Genomic DNA, 24,142 nt, shown 5'->3' with positions numbered 1-24,142 from the left:
CAAATGTCTGTTGGAACACTATGCGAGCAAAATTCATATTCAACCCAGTAAGTCAAGAGACACATTTTGGCTACATTTAGATCTGGGAACACTTAGAGCCTGAGATTTCTTTTTTTTTTAATTATTATTATGTTATGTTAATCACCATACATTACATCATTAGTTTTTGATATAGTGTTCCATGATTCATTGTTTGCGTATAACACCCAGTGCTCATGCAGAACGTGCCCTCCTTAATACCCATCACCAGGCTAACCAATCCCCCCTCCCCCCTCCCCTCTAGAACCCTCAGTTTGTTTCTCAGAGTCCATAGTCTCTCATGGTTCATCTCCCCCTCCGATTTCCCCCCCTTCATTCTTACCTCCTGCTATCTTCTTTTTTTTTTAACATATAATGTATTATTTGTTTCAGAGGTACAGATCTGTGATTCAACAGTCTTGCACAATTCACAGCGCTCACCATAGCACATACACTCCCAGTGTCTATCACCCAACCACCCCATCCCTCCCACCCCCCCACCACTCCTAGAGCCTGAGGTTTCTATCAGAGAATCAGCTATACCTGGTGGACCTGGTGGTCCAGGTGGTCCTTCCAGTCCTTTTAAACCTGGGAACCCTGGAATGCCTCTGTTTCCTTTCTCACCAGGCTTTCCAGCAAATCCTAAAGTTAAAAACCATGTATGAGGGAACACAGGTTAGAATTTTATCAGACTTCTCTACATCCTGATTAAACTTGATGACGTGTTAGTGTAATACCGCGTAACATATTTGTTAAGAGCACGGGCAGATGTGGGCTCTTTTCCAAAAGAGGATTAAATGAGATAATACGTATAAAGCATTAGCACAGTGCCTGGCACAAGTTGGTTCTTAAATAACACTAGCGATGATAATATTTACACTTTAAATGAACATTTTAACAATTAGTGGCCTGGGGCGCCTGAGTGGCTCAGTCCTTAAGTGCCTGCCTTTGCTTCTCCCTCCCCCACTCCCCCTGCTTGTGTTCCCTCTCCCGCTGTGTCTCTCTCTGTCAAATAAATAAACAAGATCTTTAAAAAAATAAAACAAAATGGACTAGTAGCCATTTAAATAAAGCGGACCAAATGCAGAATTAACGTAGAATTATCATAGAAATAAAAAGTCATGCATTGAGGAGGCAACAGATTATTGTGCAAGGCATAGAAGATCCAGTTTTCATCCAGGCTGGGGCCACCAGCTGGCTTTGTGACGGTGGGCAGGACATGAAACACCAGCTCTCACTGTCCTCATTTGTCAACTACAGAGATTTTCTTGGATAATTCTTAGTCTCAGAACCAGCTCCGATGTTCTGATTCTAAACAGAAGAAGGCTGTACCTTTGAGACCTGGTTCTCCTTTGTCCCCCAGTAACTTGGATATTTGAGAAGGCCCCCGAGGTCCTCTATCTCCTTCTTCCCCCTTGGCTCCTGGGGGCCCTTTCTCACCCTTTGCTCCTGGAATTCCAAAGCTACCTAGAAAACAGAAGGAGCAACATCAGTTCCTTATTTCTTGAAGTAGTTTGTAAGGATTCAAAAGTTGACAGTGCTTACCATAAAACAAAACAAAAGAGGACAGATAAGCCAAAAATGGCAGGGAGAAAATTCAGCTCCATTCAAATGGAAAAAGGAATACAGAAAAGAGCAAGATCAAAGACATGGTTCTCTCGGGGAAACTACTTTTCCCTCAAAGGATAAAACAGAATTTATTTTGCTGCTAAATAAGAGAACATTGTTGCTCATGCCTCCTGATCCTGGGAAGATACTCTGTCACTTACCCCTCTGTCCTGGGGTGCCTGGGTTCCCGGGGGGCCCAGGAGGGCCAGTGTTTCCCGGATAGCCCATCATCCCCATCATTCCTTTTTCACCTATAGAAACAAGTTCACACAAAGCAGGTCAGGTTGTGCAGAATGAGAGAAGTGACATATTCCATAAAATAAAATAACTTATACCTCTAAAGAGGGTTGAAGGAATGGTTTCTGTAAATAGAATAATAACTGTATTTGTCTGGGAGATAGGTTAGTACACGGTCTTTATTACATTATGTATGTGGAGGTCATTGGTAGCAAATCACATTTGCAGATGAAAGGAGAACATGTTAAAGTTTTGGAGCACTCCCTCCCCCCAGTCCTCGACCAGCGACTTTCTATTATAGTCCCTTATTTTATTTTCCTCAAAGCAGTTGAACTTAGTTTTTAAATGCATTTGTTATGGTCTCCTCCAGTTCAGAGGTGGAGTCTTGTCCTCTGATGTGTCTCTAGGACTTGGAACAGTGCTGACATGTGGTAGGAGCTTAATAATATAAACGAAACGGGGTGCCTGGGTGGTTCAGTCGTTAAGCGTCTGCCTTTGGCTCAGGTCATGATCCCAGGGTCCTGGGATTGAGCCCCATATCGGGCTCCCTGCTCCGCGGGAAGCCTGCTTCTCTCTCTCCCACTCCCCCTGCTTGTGTTCCCTCTCTCACTGTGTCTCTCTGTCAAATAAATAAATAAAATCTTTAAAAAAAATAATATAAATGAAAGAACACTTTGCAGATTAAGTTGTTCTGGGTTCTTCTCTGGAGGAGAGAGATCAGTGAGGTCCTTATGCCATGAGGAGACTACTGGAATATTCTTCCCAAACATATAAACTATAAAAATAGTGATGAAATAAAAAGAATGATAAGGGAATACTATGAACTCTATGCCTGCAAATCAGATGACTTAGATAAAATGCACAGCTTCCTAGAGAGGCATAACTGACTGAAGAAGAAACAGAAAATCTGAGTAGACCTATAACAAGAAATTGAATTGGTAATGTAAAGACTTCCCACAAAGAAAAGCCCAGACTCAGATGACTTCATTGGTGAATTCAACCAAATGTTTAAGGAATATCAATTCTTCACTAACTCTTCTAGAAAATACAAAAGAAGGAAATACTTCCCATCTTGTTCTATAAGGCCAGCATTACCCTGATACCAAAACCAGGCAAAGATATCATGAGCAAAGAAAAGGACAGACTAGTATCCCTCACAAATATAGATGCAAAAATTCTGAAGAAAATACTAGCAAATGTTCTTTAGTAGTAACATATAAAAAGGATTGCACAGCCAAAGTTGTTATACCTTGGGTAATTGTGAAATGTGATCATCCCACCACCACCATTGCGCTGCTCTCTAACCCCTTGCAAGTAATTCAGTAGGAAACACTTATATTAACTGAAAGAGGAGTGTAGAGTTGAAAGCCTAGGCCTATGTCCAATTTATACAGCCACCTTAAAAGAAAATGTGGAAGAAGATGGAAGAAAAATAAAATCACAAAAAAGGATACCTGGTAGTCCAAAAAATCCTGGATTTCCTGGATATCCTTTTTGACCAGGTGGTCCCATTTCACCTCGATGACCTGGCATTCCTGGTGGTCCAGGTTCTCCAGGAAAGCCTGACCTATCCAAGCCTGGAATACCTGGGTCTCCCTTTGGCCCTGTTTCACCTCTTCTGCCTATATATGAATAAATGAATGAATGAATGAATGAATGAACGAACGAACACACAGCTGCCTTCCCCAGCAACTCCAGAAATATATTTTTTATGGCTATAAATATGTAGCTGTGTGATTATGGACAAACCACACATTTATCTGATTGATTGATTGATTGATTGATTGACATCCCCTTCTGTACAATTTCTAAGATCCCTTCTAGCTTTAACATTCTGTTTCAGTGATTCATGCAGTAATAAAAGTGTAGAATTTAGATCTATTCTCTAGTCCTGCAGACACATCCTGGGACTGCGCTTTACGACTGTAGCTCAGTCTTTCACCTGCAGAATATATCACACAACCACAGGTGGACACAAGCCACCAGATACCTCTGGAAGTAATAATAGCACGACTACAACCATTAATGTCTTGGCCAAAAATTGGTTTGTGAACATAAAAGCAATGTGACAGCCCATAGGCATTAGCTGAGTTCTAAAGGATTTTTCTCAGTTCACAGATCTGAATGAGAAGAACCAGCAAAATAGAGTAAGTTTCTCATAATCTGGGCCACCTAGCCTGCAGCATTTAGAGTTATTTCACACCCTTATTTTATGTTGCTTGGGAAGCAATTAACTACATAATCTATTTACCACTTGATATACTTAGGGAGGTAAAGATAAAACTTTCTCTGAGAGTTTATATGTATATAAATATACGTGCAAATATAAGTTTATATGTATCTTCAGTGTTCACATTGTCTTGCATACAAGACACAAACCAATTTTACTGTATTAATTTCAGGTCTCTTACTCTCTAGGTGCTACTCACTGCAACCAATCCATGACAAGGTTTAGATTGCTAAAATAACATTTCCCACTGAACAGTGGTCAGGTCTTGTTGTTGGGCAGTTCCCATGTTAAGCAGCAAAGCACAGAGCAGGAGTTCCATGTCACCTGTCCACATAATGACTAGTTTTCAAGGCCTTCCTCTTACCTTGTTGCCCTTCCAATCCATTTAATCCTGGAAGTCCTTGGGCTCCCCTGGGACCCTCCATGCACCTTCCTGGGGGTCCTTTTTCTCCAGGTGGTCCAGGCTTCCCTGGATCCCCTGCAAAATAGAGGCCAGGAATATATTCAGGTGCCAAAACCCAAGGTCCTAGTACTGCTATCACAATCCTTCTCCTGTAAATTCCCCCCCTAAATTGAACCTATATTTAATACCACTGATATGCCTTTTATAAAGGACACTCATTATAAAGGACAGAAGGAAGGAAGGAGGAAGAAAAGAAAAAAACAAAGGGAGGGCAGCAATGTTGAATGGAAAAATAATTAGACCCCACAGATTGTATTTGTTAAACTAGAAGTCTGAGAAGAATTCTTCGTCCCAGAGTGCCTTCAACTTGCTGCATTTTAGCTCACTATGGAGAAAAGTAATCACACTTGCTATTATACCTTGGGGTCCATCAAGCCCTCCAGTTCCTGGAATCCCAGGGAGACCTGGAGGTCCAGGAAGTCCAATTTCTCCATTTTCCCCAGAACTGCCTCTTTCTCCTGGAAAACCTGGTGTTCCTGGTTCTCCAGGCATGGCTAGTCCTGGTTCTCCCTGTGGCACAGAAATTGTATTAGTTTCACTATGTAACACTTCCAACTCTTTCTTGGCTATTGACTGGTCTTTAGGGCTATTGACTTGAAAATAATCCTTCTTGCACAGTTACCACCAATCTACCATTCTTTCCTTTTCAACTCTAGTTGCTGAGTTTCTATAAAATTATGCTTGACCATTCTTGAGGCTCTGTAACTGCCACTTTTGCAGAAGACTGAAATTGTAAACAGTCTAGATGTCTCTATTTGTGACAGCTTTTCTCAGTGATCCACACTTTTTTAGAGCCCTTCCATTTTAAATACTCTGAATGTTCCTAAAGATTAGGGAGGAAACGGTGAGGCAAAACTGTCTTCTAACACCACTTTTCCTTTCTAAAAGGGAGGGAGAGAATCGTTAAAAAGTATTTAATATCTTCATCATCTACTAATATATAGATAATTCCTATACCCAGAGGATCCTAACTGGATGATTGTGATTGCCCCCCGTCATCCCCACACATCCATCTGAGTTTTAATTCTTGAAGACCTTGGCTCCTGGGAGACCCGGTTCTCCAGGTGACCCGGGCTTCCCCATTTCTCCTGGACAACCCGATGCTCCTTTTGCTCCTGGAAAACCTTGCTCTCCTACAGAGGAAACATAATACAAGTTGCAGGAGTATGCTTAGTAAAAGATTTAGAGCAGTATCTCTGTTATTTTATCTATGTTTTTATGGGGCAAGTTGCTAGAGATGTTTTTATGAAAGTCTGAATGATGAAAAAGCCAACTGCTACATTAGCAAAAAAAAAAAAAAAAAAACCCATTCCAAATCAGAGCCTCAATTGAAAAAATGACTTTCTCCATTTTGTTGTGTAGAATGGCTACAATTTTGATGCCCCCGTTGAAAAGACTTTTTCTTTTGGAGTGTATTTTACACAAAATATACAGCCAAATGAATATTTGCATGTCCAGAAACCTATCCAAGCATGACCCAGACGAAGATAAAAAGCATATCCAGGGGCGCCCGTGTGGCTCAGTCGTTGAGCGTCTGCCTTCAGCTCGGGTCATGATCCCAGGGTCCTGGGATCGAGCCCCGCATCGGGCTCCCTGCTCAGCGGGAAGCCGGCTTCTCCCTCTCCCACTCCCCCTGCTTGTGTTCCCTCTCTCGCTGTCTCTGTCTCTGTCAAATAAATAAATAAAATCTTAAAAAAAAAAAAGATATAAAACATATCTGGTGCCCTAGGTAGCCTTTCTCAAGAGAATTACTTTCTAATGCCATTGAACATAATGGATTAATTTCTTTCTCATATATTTATATTAGAATTTAGAAAGGAATCACACATATCATTTGTTCTGTTCCGTGGTTCGCAAGAGGAAACCCTGGTGAAGAAGGGCTGCGTTCAGAGAGTTCTTTTGTGCCTCTAATCTGACCAGTTTTTAAAAGATTTTATTTATTTATTTGACAGAGAGAGACACAGCGAGAGAGGGAACACAAGCAGAGGGGAGTGAAAGTGGGAGAAGCAGGCTTCCCACTGAGCAGGGAGCCCGATGCTGGTCTTGATCGCAGGACGCTGGGATCATGACCTGAGCCGAAGGCCGTCAACTTAACGACTGAGCCACCCAGGCTCCCGGACCAGTTTTTAATTCATCATTAGTTTATGGGATTATTATAGGTTCAACTGGGAAATTTTGAGTCTGAACTTTCAAGGATTTCTTAGGCTACTTCTGGTCCCCATAATTTACAGTCTCCTTTCAGAGGGTGAATCCGTAGGGTTACAAACAAGGATACAATTTCTTAATGCAGGGTCCAAGATGGAGTAGGCAAAAATACGGGCCAGGCTGCATGAGATCATTGGGAAGACATCCAAGAAATTGGAGTCAAAGACATTCTTGAAGCTATTACATTTTCTATTTCAAATATTCATAAACTGAGATCAATATTCCCATTTTTGTGTAGGACTAATGCATGATAAGCACTGATGACATATTAATCTAGGAGATCAAGTACCAAAGAGTGGATTATAGTTTGACAGTCACTTTAAATAATATTGAAACAAACATAAAAAGATTATAAAAATTTGAAAATCTATGCAACAGCCCAGGGACTGAAATGGCTAGTATGTCATCCTGGACAAGACTCTGATGTATTTGTTAGGTTATGGTTTGAGTTCTCAGCATCTGGATTTCTTTGGGGTGATTTCCCTTCGATGGGAAACAGCATTTGTTCCCAAAGGAAAGTAACTTCTGTAATTTATAGGGGAGTGTATAGGAAAACCAATTATTGGTGATTTAATAGTTCTTTTTTAATTATAAAAGAAATGTATAAAGTGAAAAAAATGCGTAAGTGTAAAAAGTGCAGACATTTATTAAGAAGTAAAGAAAAAATTCCTCGTAACTCCACACTCAAAAAGAACCACTACTACCGTTTTGGTGAATTTTCTTTCAACTTTTCCTATGTATTTTAAAAAACGTAATTGAGATGACACGCATAAATATATGTGAATTCTGCCTTTTGCATAACATCATTGTAAGATTTTTTTTTCCCATTTAAGATGGGTGGAAAACGTTATTTTAAATATCACATTATGGATCTTTTCTATGTTATTCAGACCTGTATTTATATTTTCTAAATATCCACAACAAAATTTATGTTTTAAAATTTGTACATTTACCCTTAGGTCCAGGGGGCCCAGGGAAGCCGATTCCTGGAATTCCTGGTTCGCCATCAGGCCCAGGAAGACCTGGATCACCACATTTTCCTGTGGATCCAGGAACACCTGAAAACACACACACATCCACATAAGAAACTTCCCTTCATCTTGTCTTGAAACAAAAATCTAAGTTTCTGTGTCATCCTAGGCCTTTTTGGAAATTAAGAAATAATTTTAACATAACCCCAAGTGTATACTCTTCCTCCCTCTCCATTCTTATCCAATGGACTAATCATTAGGAGCAACAAATAATGTTTAATATAGAAGTTAATTCCTACAAAGAAATATTCTAGATATCTTGAGCTACATAAGACTCCCATCATGCATGCAAAGTTAAGTTTTAGATCATATTGGCAAAGAAGTTACATTTTCAAATGAAGAAGCTGCAGGAACTGGCTTGACTAACTGCTGGCAAACATCACTTATTCCTCCACCAAAAATCCATGGAGATTGTTCTGCTCTCGAATTCCTTTTAAGTAATTATATTGATTCTTTTTTCTTTTTTGGAATCAGAGGCACCAATGGGAATAATTTGGATAATCCCAAAGAACAATGACAAGTCCCCTGCCTGTGGGCTTGTTATCTAACAGAACTCTGGCCTCTGCTCTCTTTGGCACCAACAAATCTAGTTTTTCCTTACATAGGGGACAATATTTTTTGAGGACAGTCAGGCTGCCATTTGATGTCATGCACCAGACTTGGCAGAGGGGATACTCACCAGGTGGACCTTGGGGGCCAGCACGGCCAGGGGGCCCTGGAGGTCCTGGGGGCCCTGGGACTGGTGTCGAAATACCGAATTCTCCCTTAGGACCTTAAGAAAGTTTGTGATCATAAGATTGGTGTGCATATTGAAGCTTTTTTTGGTTCAGAGGGAACAAATGTGATATAAGGGGTTTACAAACATATCCCCAGAAATAGAAAATAATAGTCTCTGCTTCATAGGCTTCAAAACTGGCGTAAAGATGACTAACCCACTGAAACTTTCTTATTCAGTTGAAGAATATTTATAAGCACTGACTATTGCCTAAGCTTTGTTTTAATTAATAGCCCACCTCAATGCTGGTCTATTGAAAGAGAGGCTGTTCTAAAAAAAAAATCGATAATATGGAATTCATCTTAAACATTGGCAAATATTTATTTGGTAGGATATTTATTTATTGGGCCACTAGTTTGCATGGGAAGGAAGTACAGTATGCTGAACAAAACATGAAGTGTGGCTTGGGCACATATCTTAACCTCTGATTAAGTTCTTCATGTGTCATTGGGGAGATAAAGCCTACTCAGCCCATAAATATTTGAGATAATGTGGCTATGGGGGCCAACATTAAAAACATGTTAGTGATTTGTATTATGCATATATTTATAGGAAAAAAATAAGTTTACAGTAGTGTGATGGGAAAAGCTTGATAATATATTTTACGACAATGGAGTCCTTTGCTAGAAATTCGCACGTAGAAAGAACAGAAGAAGATTTGAAGATGGATTAGAAGGACTTCTGTAAAGGGCCAGATAGTAAAAAATCTGGGCTTTGTAGTCCAGATGGTTGTGCCACTACTCAATGCTGCCATTGTAGCGTGGGAACCGCCGGAAACAGTATGTAAGTGAATGAGTGTGACCGTGGGCCAGCAGAATGTATTTATGGACACTGAAACTTGAATTTCATATAATTTTCACGTGCCAAAAAGGATTATTCAAAGGTCTTTTTCCCCCAATCATTTAAAAATAGAAAAACTATTTTTAGCTTGTAGGTCATACATAAATACGTGGTAGGCTGGATTTAGACGATGGGCCGCCATGGTTTGCCAATCCTTGGATTAGCACCGTAGCCTCAAAAGTAAGATGCAGAATATATATATATATATATACATACCTACATATATAATCATAAAAGAAGCTTTATGTAAATGTATGGACAGGAATGCATGTAAACAATTTAAAAAATATATAAATACTTGGGGGGAGGCACTTACACATTTTTTACTAATGAAGGATACCATAAAAAGATTTAGAGGCCATTATTTTATTGGGTCTAACCCTTTAAAAAGTGATGTTAGAAGTAAAAAATGATAGGGGGACATTATTTGTTAAAAACTGTCAGTAACATGGCAATTCTCATCTTCTGCCATGTTCTCTGCCACAGGTTAACATTGAGGATAGGCTCCCTCCTGAATCCACCAACTATGTTCAGTACGTGTGGATCCCAAAAGTTACTGGGACTTTAGAGCTATTATCAGAAAGCCTTTCTTCATTTATCTTAGATATTTTGAAGTTTTATTTATAAACCATCCATTTGATTATGGGTCAAAAAGAACAAATTTGTAATAACATTAGTGGGCCCTTGAGACTTATAAGAGGCTTCTCAAGATCAATTTCATAGATTTCTGCCTCCCCTTTGTTTACCGTAACTGACTTCCACTCATTCCATATATTTTTTTAAGATTTTTTTTTAAGTAATCTCTACACCCAACATGGGGCTCAAACTCATGACCCCGAGATCAAGAGTCTCAAACTCCACCAACTGAGCCAGCCAGGTGCTCCCCATCCCATATATTTCTATTAGTAAATGTAGAGAGACTATCAGGAAATTTCAGCTGAACTCAGTAAAGGGAAAATGAATGTTCTCTAACCTATCCTACATATTCTTTCCCAGTGTCTGTGAATTGACATATTCTACTTATTAGAAGCAAGTTTCTATGCCTTCATTAGTCTTGGGGGAGCTTCACTTGCTCTAGGAACCATGGACCCACTCCACAGGAAAACAGGACTGGAAAGAAAACTAACCAACCGGCTTCTCCAGGTGGTCCAGGGGCTCCAGGAACTCCTTGGGTGCCCTTTGGACCAGGCTCTCCCTGTGGTCCATAGTTTGATGGTCCAGGTGGTCCTGCAGGTCCTGGGGACCCAGGGGTGCCAGGATACCCTGGAGGACCCTGGTCCCCCTTCTCACCTCTCAGGGCCTGTGACAATAGGAATATGTTTGGATAGTGCTTCAGTCCAGTATCTCCTTACACGGGTTAATCTTACCATGAAGAGGAGGACCAGATAAGCAGCCAATGAGAAAATCTTGAATTACAAAGCAGTTGGCATTTGAAGGGAATTATTACTAAAATCAGAGCGCGGTCTGGTTTCTGCCGTTTTGTGCCCTTTGGATTTCAGCAACATTTCATGAACTTGCAGTCTCTTGAGCCCCACTGGAGGTGTCCTCCAGCAGGATGTTATACATAGAATAGCCCCTAAAACTTTGTTCATATCAGCCAACAGTTCAAATAGCTTAGAGCGGCATTCATGGGAATAGCGCGTTTCTAAAGTAAAGCCAGCACAGCAAGCCTTTGTTTGGTCTTCACCGGCTATTTTCATCACAAAGGAGATACAGATGCAGATAGGCTGTGTGCATTTTTTTTCTTATAAAATATCTTTTTGGCTTTTTAAAGATTTTATTCGTCAGAGAGAGAGAGAGAGAGCAGAAGCTGGGGGAGCTGTAGGCAGAGGGAGAAGCAGACTTCCCAATGAGCAAGGAGCCCGATGCGGGGCTCGATCCCAGGACCCTGAGATCATGACCTGAGCTGAAGGCAGACGCTTAACCGACTGAGCCACCCAGGTGCTCCATAAATATTTTTTTGTAACTGCACAGGCTATAACTTTGGAAATGGCTTGTATATTTTAAACAAGTCAAATGTGACACAATAATCGAGCTCCTCTTCCTCCCCAATATGGCCCCAAATAATAAAATTGACTCGATTTTTCATTGTTCAGTATCATTGGGTGACCTAAGTGTTGTTTTTTTTCTCCTTCTTCTGTAATGACAGGGTGTAAGACTCAACATATCACCGCCTTAATTTTCTTCTTTACTTTACTTTTACTGGAACTAATAAGGAAATTAGTGAGATGCAAAAGGAAGCATCATGTCAACTGTCTTAATACTAGACCAGAGAATTCTAGACTCTGTCCCTCTATAAAGTATAACTGCACCGCCCCCTGTCCCGGGACAGCCAACCCCTTTGCCAGAGGAGAGTCTGAGAAACACTGAACCTGCTAGCTGGTCTCAGCCAGAAAATATTTTGTCGTCAAAAAGCTGTTGGGAAGACTGTATACCACATCTATATTCTGATACTAAAGGGTGTGTAAACGAATCTTCAAATTTATTTGCCAAATTTTCCTGTTCAAGGCGGGACCCTCTTAACTGGATAACACTGATAAATCCTGGAAGAACCTGGTATTTCCTGGAGCTGACTGGGCAGCATGCCTGGCAAGCTTCTCACAAATACACTGGGGGGAGGTGCTCAGCCTCTGATCCCATGATGGTTTAAAATTGCTCCTGGTAGGAATCTCTCAAGTGAACATGTGAGAGATTCTATCCCTATCTCATGAAAAGAGAATCTACAGAAGCTTAAATATTTTAGATGACAAAACATTTGATCTGTTTTATTTGATGGCGCTACTCCTAAATATTCTGGTCTTTAAGTATTTTTTTTCACTTAAAAGAATGAACACTGCCCCCAAAATATTGACCAAAACTTTCCATTATTTATCATTTTCTGACCTTGTGTATAAACTCACCGGACACAAACGAGGGATTGTAACTTGTGTAGGAGACAAGGTCATTATCAACACAGAATTTCATCTGGGCTAAAAGCACCATCAAGTCTGTGTCGAAATACTATACATACTTGCTGGGGTTATTACTGCTCCTTCCAAGGCACCTCATTGTGCAGTTGGAAGGACCCACTGTGCTGAGTGGCCAACCATTTTCTGAATGGAAATTGCCCAATGTCGTCCCCTCAGAGCATTTCAGTTGCAGGGAAGGTAATCTGAAAAAAGTTACTTGATACCAACCGGTTCACCTTTGGGTCCTTGTGATCCTTTGATCCCGGGAGTTCCAGGAATTCCATCCAAGCCCCTTCTTCCAGGATACCCTCTGGGCCCGGGGTCCCCTGGGGCACCCACTTCTCCCTCAGGCTGAGACACTTCACCTTTTTCTCCTTTAAGTCCTGGATCCCCCGGAGCACCCGGGAATCCCTAGGGCGGTACAGAAACAAGGCTGCATTGCATTTGGGTACGGCTGTTCTTCTGCCAATCTTAAAAAGAAAATGTCAACCAGGATTTTTCAATTTTAATGAATGTGGGTTTTTTTTTTTAAAGACACTTTCTTTGGCCTACAAGTATAATGTCAAGTTTTTTGGTTTTCTTTTCTCTCTATTTGCTTCCAAAACTGGAAAAGAATACGGTTAGTGCAATTCAATGCCACACACCCAGTAATATTATTCAATATGATACAAACATCATCATAATTTAGATTATGTTAGAATATTGGTAAATTTTAACATGCATCTATGGATAATTTGATTTAAATATATTTATCTTTATATAACTTTCTGATTCACCGTGATAATCAAAATTTTAATTTCTGAAAGTTTATTGAGGTATAATTTACATATCATGAGATGTATCTGTATACGAAAACAATTCAATGATTTTTAGTAAATTTGTAATTTATGCCACAGTCAATGCAATCCAGTGTTAAAACTTTTCCATCACCCCCCCCAAATTCCCTCAAATCCATCTGCAGTCAGTCCCTGTTCCCAACCTCAGCCCCAGGCAACAACAGATCCGCCTACTATCTCTGATACCGTTTTAAATGATTATAAATTCATTACTTCATTCCCTTATTCATTCACACATCATTCATTCATTCATTTAGTCAAGTATCGATCAAATGCTCTAATATTAAGCACTCTTTGCCAGGAACCAAACTGATAAACTTTGTGTGGCACAACTGTATTTCCAGAGTGTGCTATTTCCCAAATTGACACTAAAGCTTCCAAAGCATGAAATCTTACTGGAAATCCTGGAAGACCCGTACTTCCTGGGGACCCCGGGCTTCCTGTAATGCCAGATGGCCCTTGTCCTCCTGGAAAGCAGTAAATTATTAAATATTCATTGAATGCCAACTCTGAGTAGCCAGGGTAATGCAGTATATGAAGAGAATAGGGTGTTTTCTTCTGAGGAAAGAAAGACAACTGCATCTTAAAACACCCAGTGCAGGGAGTGAATGGGAGTACATAAGTGGAATAAGAGGTGATGTAAAAAAAAATAAAAGGCATTAAAAAAAAATCTTACCTTCCTAAAATTCTTGTCTTTATAATTTTAAGGAGAAACACTTATTTGTTTTGATCATAAAAGTACCATATGCTCATTGTAAAAAACAGATTCAGCAAGAAGAGAATAAAAAATCACCCATAAATCTACCACCAGAAGACAATATTTGCTAAAATTTTCATGTATGTTACTCATAAAATTTTATATCCATAACACACTGGACATATACATGGTATTTTGGAATCATATGTCAATAAATACAGATTTATAGCTTCACTTAAAGGGTTGCGTAGTAGCCTATTGTGTGGGTCAACCAACATTTATTGAACCAACTGCTGTTTTTAGAATTTAGATCTTTTCCCAACTTTAGTTCTAGTAAACAATGCTATGATAGGTATCCCTAAGTATTTAGTACTTCAAAGTTATCCAATAATTTAAATAAATTCCTAAAAGTGTAAGTGCAAGACCAAATGGACACAAACTTGTCCGAGGCTTTGGATATCTGTTGCCAAATTACATTTTACTGTACAATTTTATACTTCCTATATGTATTTAAATATCTCTGTAAAGATGATCCTTTAGAAGGTCTTTTGGACGGATCTCAAGCCAATGCGTTAACAAATGTATATTCAGATTTTATTTTTTGCAAGATTTGAGTCAGGGTATATTTTTTGATACTCATCCAAATGGTTTTCCTGTTTATATATCTTCTGTGAGCTATACCTGTAATATGCCAAATGTAGAGAAACCAAGGAAAATTCAACACGGCTAGTTGGTCATCAGTGAGCTGCCCTCTTGCATTCTACCCTTGGGCTAGAGGTCACTCAAAGGGAATGTAGGGAAATAATGATTGCTTTCCTCCTATTCTTTCCCTCCCTCCCTCTCTCCCCAGCTCCTTCCCTTCCTTTTTAGTTTTTGTTTTAATAGGACATTTCACCCAGAGTCTTAGGCACTGAATAGGAGCTGCATGAGGAATAGTCCGCCCCTTGCCCCAGCCCTTTGTCCCCTCTTTCCCTCCCCATCCTTCCCTCTCAGGCCCATCTCAGGGAGTCAGGGGGCAGAGACTACAGAGTAACTAAGGCATTTATGAAGGAGCAGGAGAGTGGCAGGAGGGGCAGAGGAACCCAACTAATGAGACTTTCTCTGCCTCAGGGTTTTGTCTACGGCCAGTTCTGTGCCCGAGGAAGGGGGAGGAGGTAGGGCAGCAGGGATGTGATGCCTGGAGCAGCCAGGTGTGGGGGAGGGTCCTGGTTTGGCACAGAGTTCGACAGGAGAAGTGAGAGGGCTCTACTTAGCTCTCAGAATATTGGCCTCTGAGATGGTTTCTTCCCTCAAAAATGGAGTTAGTAGCTAATATTGAAAAAAAGTAAGACTTCAGATAAAAACCCTCATTTCTTTCTTCTCAGGAAAAATTGGAAGATTTATCAACACAGGGCCTAAAATGTTGAAAAGTAACAATAGGCTGGAGCTGGTGCAGGATGGCCCCTCCAGTGTGCCTTCCAGTTTACCAGAGTCCTCACCGCGCCATCGCCCCCCATCAGTGTGCTGATTTATTGCACTTACATCCTTCTAAAGAATGAAACCGAGCATCTGCCCTTGGCTCTACCAAAAGTGGGGACCTTAAAAAAACAGACTGAGGAGAGTTGTGTCTTTTAAGAAGAAAAAATGAGAGAGCTTATTTCTTTATGGAAGAAAAGGTGGTGTGTGTGTGGGATAGCTGCCTTACCCCTCCTAAGTCCTACCCCTGGAGGAACCCCAGTCTATAATTCATGGGGAACCCCATGGTTTGCTAGAATTCAGCAACTAAAATGCAACGGGGGAAATGCCAGTTTTTGTGTTATTTTGGCTTGCTTTATGTTAACAGAGTATGCTTTTGAAAATCTCTAAGTTCATGCAAACCACATCATGACATCCAGATGTCTGATACCTTTTTTCACCACCCAGTGAGCTGACCCTTTTGTACTTGCCTAAACCCTCGTGTGCAAAATGTCTGTACCTGGGATTCCTTTTATGCCGTCCAACCCTGGCAGTCCTGGGAGACCTGGGGGCCCTGGGACACAAGGACATTGTATGCACAAGAGGCCAGGTTCCCCTGCAATGAGAGCATGCGTACATTACTCATAAACCCACACCAAGTCTGCAGAAAGGACAGATGTTTCCCAAACACACAGTCATTTATTACATTAAAAATTTGGGCGGGGGTAGTGAAAATCATCAAGGACATTGTGCATGTTAATAAAAAATCATTCATCTTGGGGCACCTGGGTGGCTCAGTCAGTTAAGCATCTGCCCCCCGCTCAGGTCCTAGTCCTGGAATCTTAGGATCAAGCCCCATATTGCATTGGGCTCCCTGCTCAGCAGGGGGTCTGCTTTTCCCTCTCCTTCTGCTCCTCCCCCTGCTCATGCTCTTGCTCTCTCTCCCTCTCTCAAATAAATAAACAAAATCTTTAAAAAATTGTTCATGTATTATATTGGCTTACTTTTTCTATCCGACCTTCTTAATATTCTTAGAGGAAATCCTGAATCAAGAATAAAATATCTACTCTCTCAGTACCTCTCTCCTTCAGTGCAGGATAAAACTCATATTCTAGGCATATCCCACAATTTATTGCATGGGTGCTAAATACATGATTGATCTGCAGATAAATGAATACTTTTAGGCAATTCTTTTGCAAAAGAAGCCACCCCTGACTGCAGTTTGGGATCATTGTTGTTTCGAGGGGCGAATCAGTGATAGGAATGATGATGAGAATGGCTTGCTTTCATAGAGCATCACCACTGATTGAACCAACCTTTGGGCCCATCGGCTCCCGGGATTCCTGGAAACCCTACAAGGCCTGGGAGTCCACCATCTCCAGGTGGACCTTTGCGAAAAACGATGTCACCTGCAAAAAGACAACACCAAAGCTAGTGTTTTGTTTCTTTTTGTGTTTTTTATTCAATTAGCAAGTGTTTCAGTAAGATGTATTATTCTATGTGCATTTCCCCCATATTTGTTTTGGAGGCTGCATCTTTTGAAGGTTATCTGCAATTGAAGACTGAAGTGTGTTGACCAGCTTTTCCTTTCTCACTACAGACATGTGATATTTTTTGATACTAGTGCGGTGATTCTTTGAAAGTTTGTTATCTGGTTAGTTCTCATCATAAAATCAACCCATGTTATTTTAGCCAATTATTTCCAATTATTCCAAGACTATCCTTTAGAATGTTTAGGCAAAGGGTCACATCGCATTCTATTATCTCAGGTACACTGAATCTTCCTGATATATTGTAGATGCTTAATACATATTGAGTGAAAAGGTTTTGATAGAGTATCATCTGTTTTCTCTGCATGGCTTGCTCACATCAATCGAGTTTGTCATTCTTCAAGAAACGTCTTCCCAGTTTTTCACATGTATCTGCTACCATAATGTTACAATGAACAGCTAATGCTCTTAAACTCTTGTGTTCTATGACTGGATTTTTTTGGTCTTGCCATTTCAAATCTAGGTTGAAGGAAATGCTGATGAAACTAAATATTTCAAAACAATGCCTATAGCTGCTCCAAATTTCAGAGCAACAAGGTATCAGTGGAGACATTTAATTGAGATGGAATGGGGTGTGGGTAATGTTTGCTTGACTCTGAAAGGAATGCTCATTTTGTGATCCAGTTTTCTGTGTCTTTAAGATGGCTGGATAGTTATCTTTATTTTTATTTATTTATTTATTTATTTTTAATTTTTAAAAATTTTATTATGTTATGTTAATCACCGTACATTACATCATTAGTTTTTGATGTAGTGTTCCATGATTCATTGTTTGCATATAACACCCAGTGCTCCATTCAGTATGTGCCCTCTTTAATACCCATCACCAGGCTAACCCATCCTCCCACCCCCTCCCCTCTAGAACCCTCAGTTTGTTTCTCAGAGTCCATAGTCTCTCATGGTTCATCTCCCCCTCCAATTTCCCCCCCTTCATTTTTCCCTTCTTACTTGGATAGTTATCTTTAAACAGTAAAATGTAATGGCAGTTTTATACTTAAGGTAGACATATATGTATACTTACATACTTATACATTTGTATTTACTTGCACATTTTCCTAGTCATTTCATACTTAAGTCAACAAATATTTGAGTACCTCCAATGTTCCAGCCCCTGTGCTACATGCTGAGCTTAAAAGAGCAAACCAGACACAGTGTCTGACCTCAAAGAGCTTTGAAGTCTAGTAGGGGAAACTGACAAAGACCGGCAATGTGAGAAACGCTACTATCGGGACAAGCTTGGGTGTTACAGGATGTGGGCTCAGTGTAAACATTCTGCAGGACTTCAAGCTGAAGCTGCAATTGGATGGACAGACAGGTGTTGCTTAGGTAAGAGAAGACAGGCAACCAGGGCCACCTCTATGGGGAGAGGATGCATGGTGTCTTGCAGAGGGAGCTGTATTACCTCAGGCGCCCGGGGTCCAGAGCCCGATTACCACACTCATTAGCGCCAAGAGCTCTGCACATCAGGCCCCTGGTCGATAAAATGAGCACATTAAACCTACATCCTGAAAAAGACTTGGAGGACTAGAAATTGTTAAAATCCCCGACACAATGAAAGGTTTTAGTTAAGTTTTATTTTGCTTTGTTTTCCACATAGGTTCACACCAGAGCTTGACAGCTTTTGTTCTTGGACATTGTATTGTTTTATTAATGGGATAATTTCTTAAATAGCCATTGGCCTAAAGGCAAGCTTTTATTTTTTTTCAAATATTGCTCAAGTAGCCAGACATTTAGCTGAATTATCTTATTAACACTAAGAGTTTTCCAGATTATTCTTTTGGATCTTCCAGATTTATAATCACACTGTCTATAAGTAATAAATCCTTTCTTAAAAACAAAATCTCTGACACAACAGAAGATTCTTAGGGCTGTTAGGAAGGTTGAGTATAAAACACAAGACCTCCCAGGCACCTTCCAGAGAGGTGTTTTAAGAGACAAAGAGTGACCCATATGTTCTGAGGTTCTGTGTACCTGTCAGCCAGCAGAGAATGCTAGGTGGCTGTGGGGGGCTAGAGAGGTGAAGACAGCTCCAGGCACTGGAGTTGTGTGGTCTCTGACCTACTTTATCTGTCAGCATCTTGCCCCATGCCCCTGCTGCACCTCCAGCCCACACCTCCTTGCCCTGGGTCTTCCTGCTGATGCCAGGGCATGGGATGCCCTGGGAGCCATGCTAACACAGCCTGGAAGAGTGTGTGTGTGTGTGGGGGGGGGTTAGTGTGGTCCTGTGGGATATATCTTCGACCCATGACTAATAGGAATGGGTAGATAAATTCTTGCCTCTTGTTCCCCTGGGACAAACTGTCCTGACACAAAGTTGTAGCTTTTAGGAAGATATTCTCCAGGGACCAGGCAAGCAGTTGCAGACTTGGCCGAGGCCAACCTGATAACCATCCCTCCTTCTCTGCTTCACTGTCCCTTGTCCCTGCCTCGCACTCCGCCCTCTGTGGGAGCTCAGGCTAAAGCCTTGCTGCACCTGCGATGTCCTTATTCTACCCAAGCTGTCTTCACAGATAGCTCATCAGATGAAATGGCAGCAGAAAGATTGCTCCTAAGGTCGACACAGACTGACGGCCAAGATGCAAGTAAGGTTCATTGCCATTGATTTGCACACATCTGTTATTGGGCAATGTACACAATAGGGGCCCGTTAGGTATCTACCTGGTGGTCCTGGATATCCCTGCAACCCAATAGGGCCTGGTGAACCAGGACAACCTGGGGACCCAGGAGGCCCCACTGCAGTCTTTCCTGGGGGCCCTCGTTCCCCTTTACTTCCTTTCACTCCTGGAGATCCAGGGGCTCCTCTGGGGCCAAGCCTCAATGACCCTTGGAGAAAAGAATCATGTTAGTGCATTTTCAATGTTTTCCTGACTCATATATATTACTTTTTTAATTGCAGAAAGTAACGTATTCTTATTAACAAAAGTTACACAATCGAGAGGCATAGAAACCATATAAAACAAAAAGAGAGTATCTTCCTTCCTTCATCTGTGGCCTTGTTAAACTTTCACGGCACAGCGAAGCCCAGAACGTCCCAGTCCCATGAGGTAAGTAAGACAGGGACTTATTTATTACAAGGGACTGAAACAGAGTTAGAGACACACTGTTGTCTTTTTGTTTAAAAGGACCTCATGAGAAATTCTTCGATATGTGCTGCTTTGTGGATTTTTTCATTAGCGACTAGAAGATACCTACCTTTCAGTGTCTGAAATGAGAAAGAGAGACTGTCCTAATTGGACTTCATTCCTGCCAAACATCTTAGTTATAAAAGAGCATGGTGGGGAGGTAGGCATCTCCTGGGAGACAAGCCTTGCCAGGTGGTACAAAGCCATTTCATCTGTCCCTCTTAAGGTGACAAGGATGTGAGGAGAGGGCCCGTCTCGAATCCATGCCTTGCAAACAGTTTAACTATAAAGAAGAAAGACCTCACCACCAAAGGGCTGAGAACCAGCAGGGGCAATATCTGATTATTTCTGATTATTGAGCATAAGGATTTTGCCATAAAAGCAAATCCCTGTGATTGGCATCTGTTTTAGAGATTTGTAATTTTTTACTTCCTAAAGGAGCCTATTCATTACTTGGGGGGCGCTGGTGGAGAGAAAAAAACTCTTCCCTAATCTTTGGCCAGATCTCTAAAATATCCTTTTGTATTCCAACTTCAAGAGATACTCATTGTTGGGGCGCCTGGGTGGCTCAGTCGTTAAGCGTCTGCCTTCGGCTCAGGTCATGATCCCAGAGTCCTGGGATCGAGCCCTGCATCAGGCTCCCTGCTCAGTGGGAGGCCTGCTTCTCCCTCTCCCACTCCCCCTGCTTGTGTTCCCTCTCTCGCTCTGTTTCTCTCTGTCAAATAAATAAATAAAATCTTAAAAAAAAAAAGAGAGAGATACCCATTGTTAACAATTTGGTGTATATTTTTCCGTGCACATGCAGGTACCTATAATATTTATCCATTTATCTATTTTTTTTACAATGGGATTATAAGATACATATAGTTCTGCAATCACTTAATTTCAATTCATTTTCAAAATTATGAAATAGTTTAAATATACAACAAGGTATGGAGAAAAATGTAATCAATGGCAGGGCTTATCAAATCTTTGGTATTTTTTTCATGGTTTCGTTTCCTCTACAAAATGACACATGACAGCATTTTAGTTATAATTAAAGCCACTTAGGTTAATCCTTGATTAAATGTCCTTGATCCTAGTCTTCCTCTCTCAAGAGGCAACCACTCCAGTGACTCATGGGTGTTTTTATAAAACATAAACACATAAAAGGTTAATCTATGGGGTGCCTGGGTGGCTCAGTTGGTTAAGCCAGCTACTCTTGGTATCGGCTCAGGTCATGAGATCAAGGTGTGGGATCGAGCCCCGTGTAGGGCTCCACGCTCAGCAGGGAGTCTGTTTGAGATTCTTTCCCTCTGCCCCTCTCCCGGCTTGTGCGCGCTCTGTCTCTCAAATAAATAAATAAATCTAAAAAAAAAAGTGCAATCTATGTACTTACACAACATGGGGTACACTATGAAAACTACCACTTTTAACCAACCTAATTACTATAAATTACTGTTTTCTACCTCTCTGCCTCCTCTGAGCTTCAAGGCTTCTGCTCCTACACCAGTTATTGCCTTACACTTTAGTTAAAACCACTGAGAAGTAAAAGAGCATTCCTAAGTCGCTTTGTGTCAGCTTCCACTCCCTTTTCTGCTATGAGTCACAAAGCTAACAATGAAGAAGCTGGAATCATTTTTAGATCAATTAATGAAACATTTTATGTAAGCAATGCAAACGTGATTTTCCTTTTTTTTTTTTAAGATTTGTTATTTATTCAATGGAGAGAGAGAGAGCATGAGCGGGGGGAGGAGCAGAGGGAGAGGGAGAAGCAGGCTTCCCGCTGAGCAGGGAGCCCGATGTGGGGCTCCATCCCAGGACCTCGAGATCACGACCTGAGCCGAAGGCAGATGCTTAACCGACTGAGCCTCCCAGGCACCCCCGTGATTTTCCATTCTATTGGTGCCCCAAGAAACATGTACATACCAGCACTTCCAGGAACCCCAGGGGAGCCGCTGGGACCTACAAATCCGTAACAGTAACTGATTACTCATAAGGACATAAATACTTCCCTCCCCCCATTTTTGAAATCTTGGCTGACCACATTATCGTAATTAATAAGAAATACTTTCATACTTTTTCTTCCACTCTCACATAGATAAGTATTAGAAAGCTTCACTTATTTAGACAAACTACAGAGAAGAAACTAGTCTGAGATGCCTAACACTCAGAAGCGGATCACGGCACCTTACCACCTGCAAACAAGTCAGCAGACATTTACTAGGAGTCTGCTCTGCTTTTGACGCTTGGCTGGAATGGTGCAGACGGAAGAATAGCAAATAGCTGGAACTGTCCAGGTCCTGTGGTTTGTCCAGCTGTTACCTCTCAGATCACTTCTAGCCGTGACAGTGCAACGGGGTTCTAATTCTCTGATACATATGAGTGATTTATAGTGGACATACCAGATTAAAAAAAAATCTATGTCCGTGTCTATACTTCTCTGTCCATTTATTTAAGAACACTGGGAATTTGTACTCTTGTAAGTGAAATTCTCCTTTGAAATCTTATTTGTATCAACAATTTGCCTTAGGTTGGTGGTTCTCGATCCTGCCTGCACACTAGAATAATCTGGGGAGCTTTTACAATCTCCCAGTGCCCAGGGCCCCCCTCCAGACAGTTACATCAGAATGCCAGGGATGGGACCTTGGCATGTCATTATTTAGAAGTTCCCAGGGATTCTCTGATGTGTGGCCACAGAGGAGAGCTCTTGGCCTACACCTTTCTAATCTATCCAAAGGGACAGCATCTGAGTAGATGTGACTCTACTTCATGGTGCCAGGAGTCAGGAAACCCAGGTTTCAGGCCCCTCTTGTCACGATTGGGTGGATTTTCTCAAGTTACAGTTTTTCAGGGTCTCTGTTTTTTTCTTTTCTATCCCCCTGAGATTGCCGATTCTTCCCATTCCCTCCTCCTGCCCTCTGGCCACATTTGTGTTTTCTTGTCAGACTTGAACTTAATGCTTTCACACACAAAGAGAATTTAATTACCTTCTATGGTATAGTACCTATGGAATTTTCATATAAAAGTATGAAAATTAGGACATACCAATACTACCATCCATGAAAATTGGGAAACCTTCCTTTTGCCCCCTGCAAATTCTAGGTCTATAAGCACGTTTGTTATACATTGCCTGGAAATAAACACATGGACATGGTCAGCAAATGCTTTAGGAAGAAATTTATTCTCACCCTGTGGGCCACGAGCTCCTTTGGGCCCTGGTGGGCCTGGAAGTCCTTCATCTCCCTTTTCCTGGTATGAATCATAATATTCTGTCTTCAAGGAAAAAATAAACAAATAAAGAGAAAGGATAGCTATTTATGGTGAGCTCACCAAATGCAATATTTCAATGTCCTTTCCCCCCACCCCCAAATGGTATTTTCCTGAATTCGTAAGTTTATGTGTTAGCAGGAATAAAGTCATGTATACATGATGGATAAATTTAAAGATCAAAGTTGATGTTTCTGGTATCACCATATCATATATTTCATGGGCTTTCAGTGAGAAACACATTTTATGATGTGAGCCAGCTCACACACTCACAGTTCTATCCATATCTAGATATGTGGGGATATGTATACTGAAATTAAAGTTTCACAAGCAGTGACTTACCATTTTGACATATTATCAACTCTGATTTGTTTTTAATTATATTCTATTTCACTTTTTTTAAAAAACGCTTGTCCTCATGGACTAACTTTATTTCAGAGTATGTTGGGACCCACACATCAAAAAATACTCCATTGATTGTTTCTTTGAATTTCAGGATACCATTGGTCTGCAATAATATTGAGGGTTATTGTTTCTAACATGCTTGGTGGACCTACTGCTGGTCTCCTTAACCGTCTGCTTCCTAAGTAGAACTTCCAAGGAAGTTACTAGAAGCTGCAGAATTATATAGAATTGAAGCACACACAGCAAGCTAGGAATGCTAAGAATTTCTCTCAAGCGCAACTGACAAATCGATTTCACTTAGAATTCAGTACACTTATCTTGAAGGAAAGAAGATGGAAATATAAAAGTTTTGGTGTTGTTTTGTTTTCTCATATGCTGCATGGGGCCAATTACTTTGTTGGTGTGTTTAAAAAAGATAACAAAAGTATTGTGGTTAATCAGTTATGTATAAAATCACAAAAATAATTCATAATAGTGACAGTAATGATAATGTA

General features: G+C 40.9%; 1 protein-coding gene and 1 long non-coding RNA gene across 2 annotated transcripts in view; one reads left to right on the top strand and one right to left on the bottom strand.

The window, feature by feature from the left end:
- Positions 1-16,302, top strand: part of LOC118524033 (uncharacterized) — a 43,406-nt gene extending 27,104 nt beyond the window's left edge. The window contains exon 4 of the long non-coding RNA XR_013447399.1: positions 15,253-16,302. This is a non-coding gene — a long non-coding RNA (uncharacterized LOC118524033). The remainder of the gene's footprint in view (positions 1-15,252) is intronic.
- COL4A3 (collagen type IV alpha 3 chain) overlaps positions 1-24,142 on the bottom strand; it is a 123,377-nt gene that overhangs the window by 22,766 nt on the left and 76,469 nt on the right. Inside the window, exons 19-35 of the mRNA XM_036073797.2 lie at positions 23,165-23,249; positions 21,903-21,938; positions 19,531-19,695; positions 16,639-16,731; positions 15,843-15,938; positions 13,588-13,658; positions 12,584-12,766; positions 10,539-10,707; positions 8,472-8,564; positions 7,715-7,819; positions 5,592-5,689; positions 4,916-5,066; positions 4,458-4,571; positions 3,318-3,485; positions 1,788-1,877; positions 1,351-1,485; positions 562-660 (exon numbers count right to left, since the gene is read on the bottom strand). Coding sequence (XP_035929690.2) covers positions 562-660; positions 1,351-1,485; positions 1,788-1,877; positions 3,318-3,485; positions 4,458-4,571; positions 4,916-5,066; positions 5,592-5,689; positions 7,715-7,819; positions 8,472-8,564; positions 10,539-10,707; positions 12,584-12,766; positions 13,588-13,658; positions 15,843-15,938; positions 16,639-16,731; positions 19,531-19,695; positions 21,903-21,938; positions 23,165-23,249 — 1,951 coding nt within the window. The remainder of the gene's footprint in view (positions 1-561; positions 661-1,350; positions 1,486-1,787; positions 1,878-3,317; positions 3,486-4,457; positions 4,572-4,915; positions 5,067-5,591; positions 5,690-7,714; positions 7,820-8,471; positions 8,565-10,538; positions 10,708-12,583; positions 12,767-13,587; positions 13,659-15,842; positions 15,939-16,638; positions 16,732-19,530; positions 19,696-21,902; positions 21,939-23,164; positions 23,250-24,142) is intronic.

The sequence above is a fragment of the Halichoerus grypus genome, chromosome 4 (genome assembly GCF_964656455.1).
Source record: "Halichoerus grypus chromosome 4, mHalGry1.hap1.1, whole genome shotgun sequence".
Classification (NCBI taxonomy): domain Eukaryota; kingdom Metazoa; phylum Chordata; class Mammalia; order Carnivora; family Phocidae; genus Halichoerus; species Halichoerus grypus.
The sequence above is the reverse complement of the archived record's forward strand: the minus strand, read 5'-3'. Positions and strand labels throughout refer to the sequence as shown.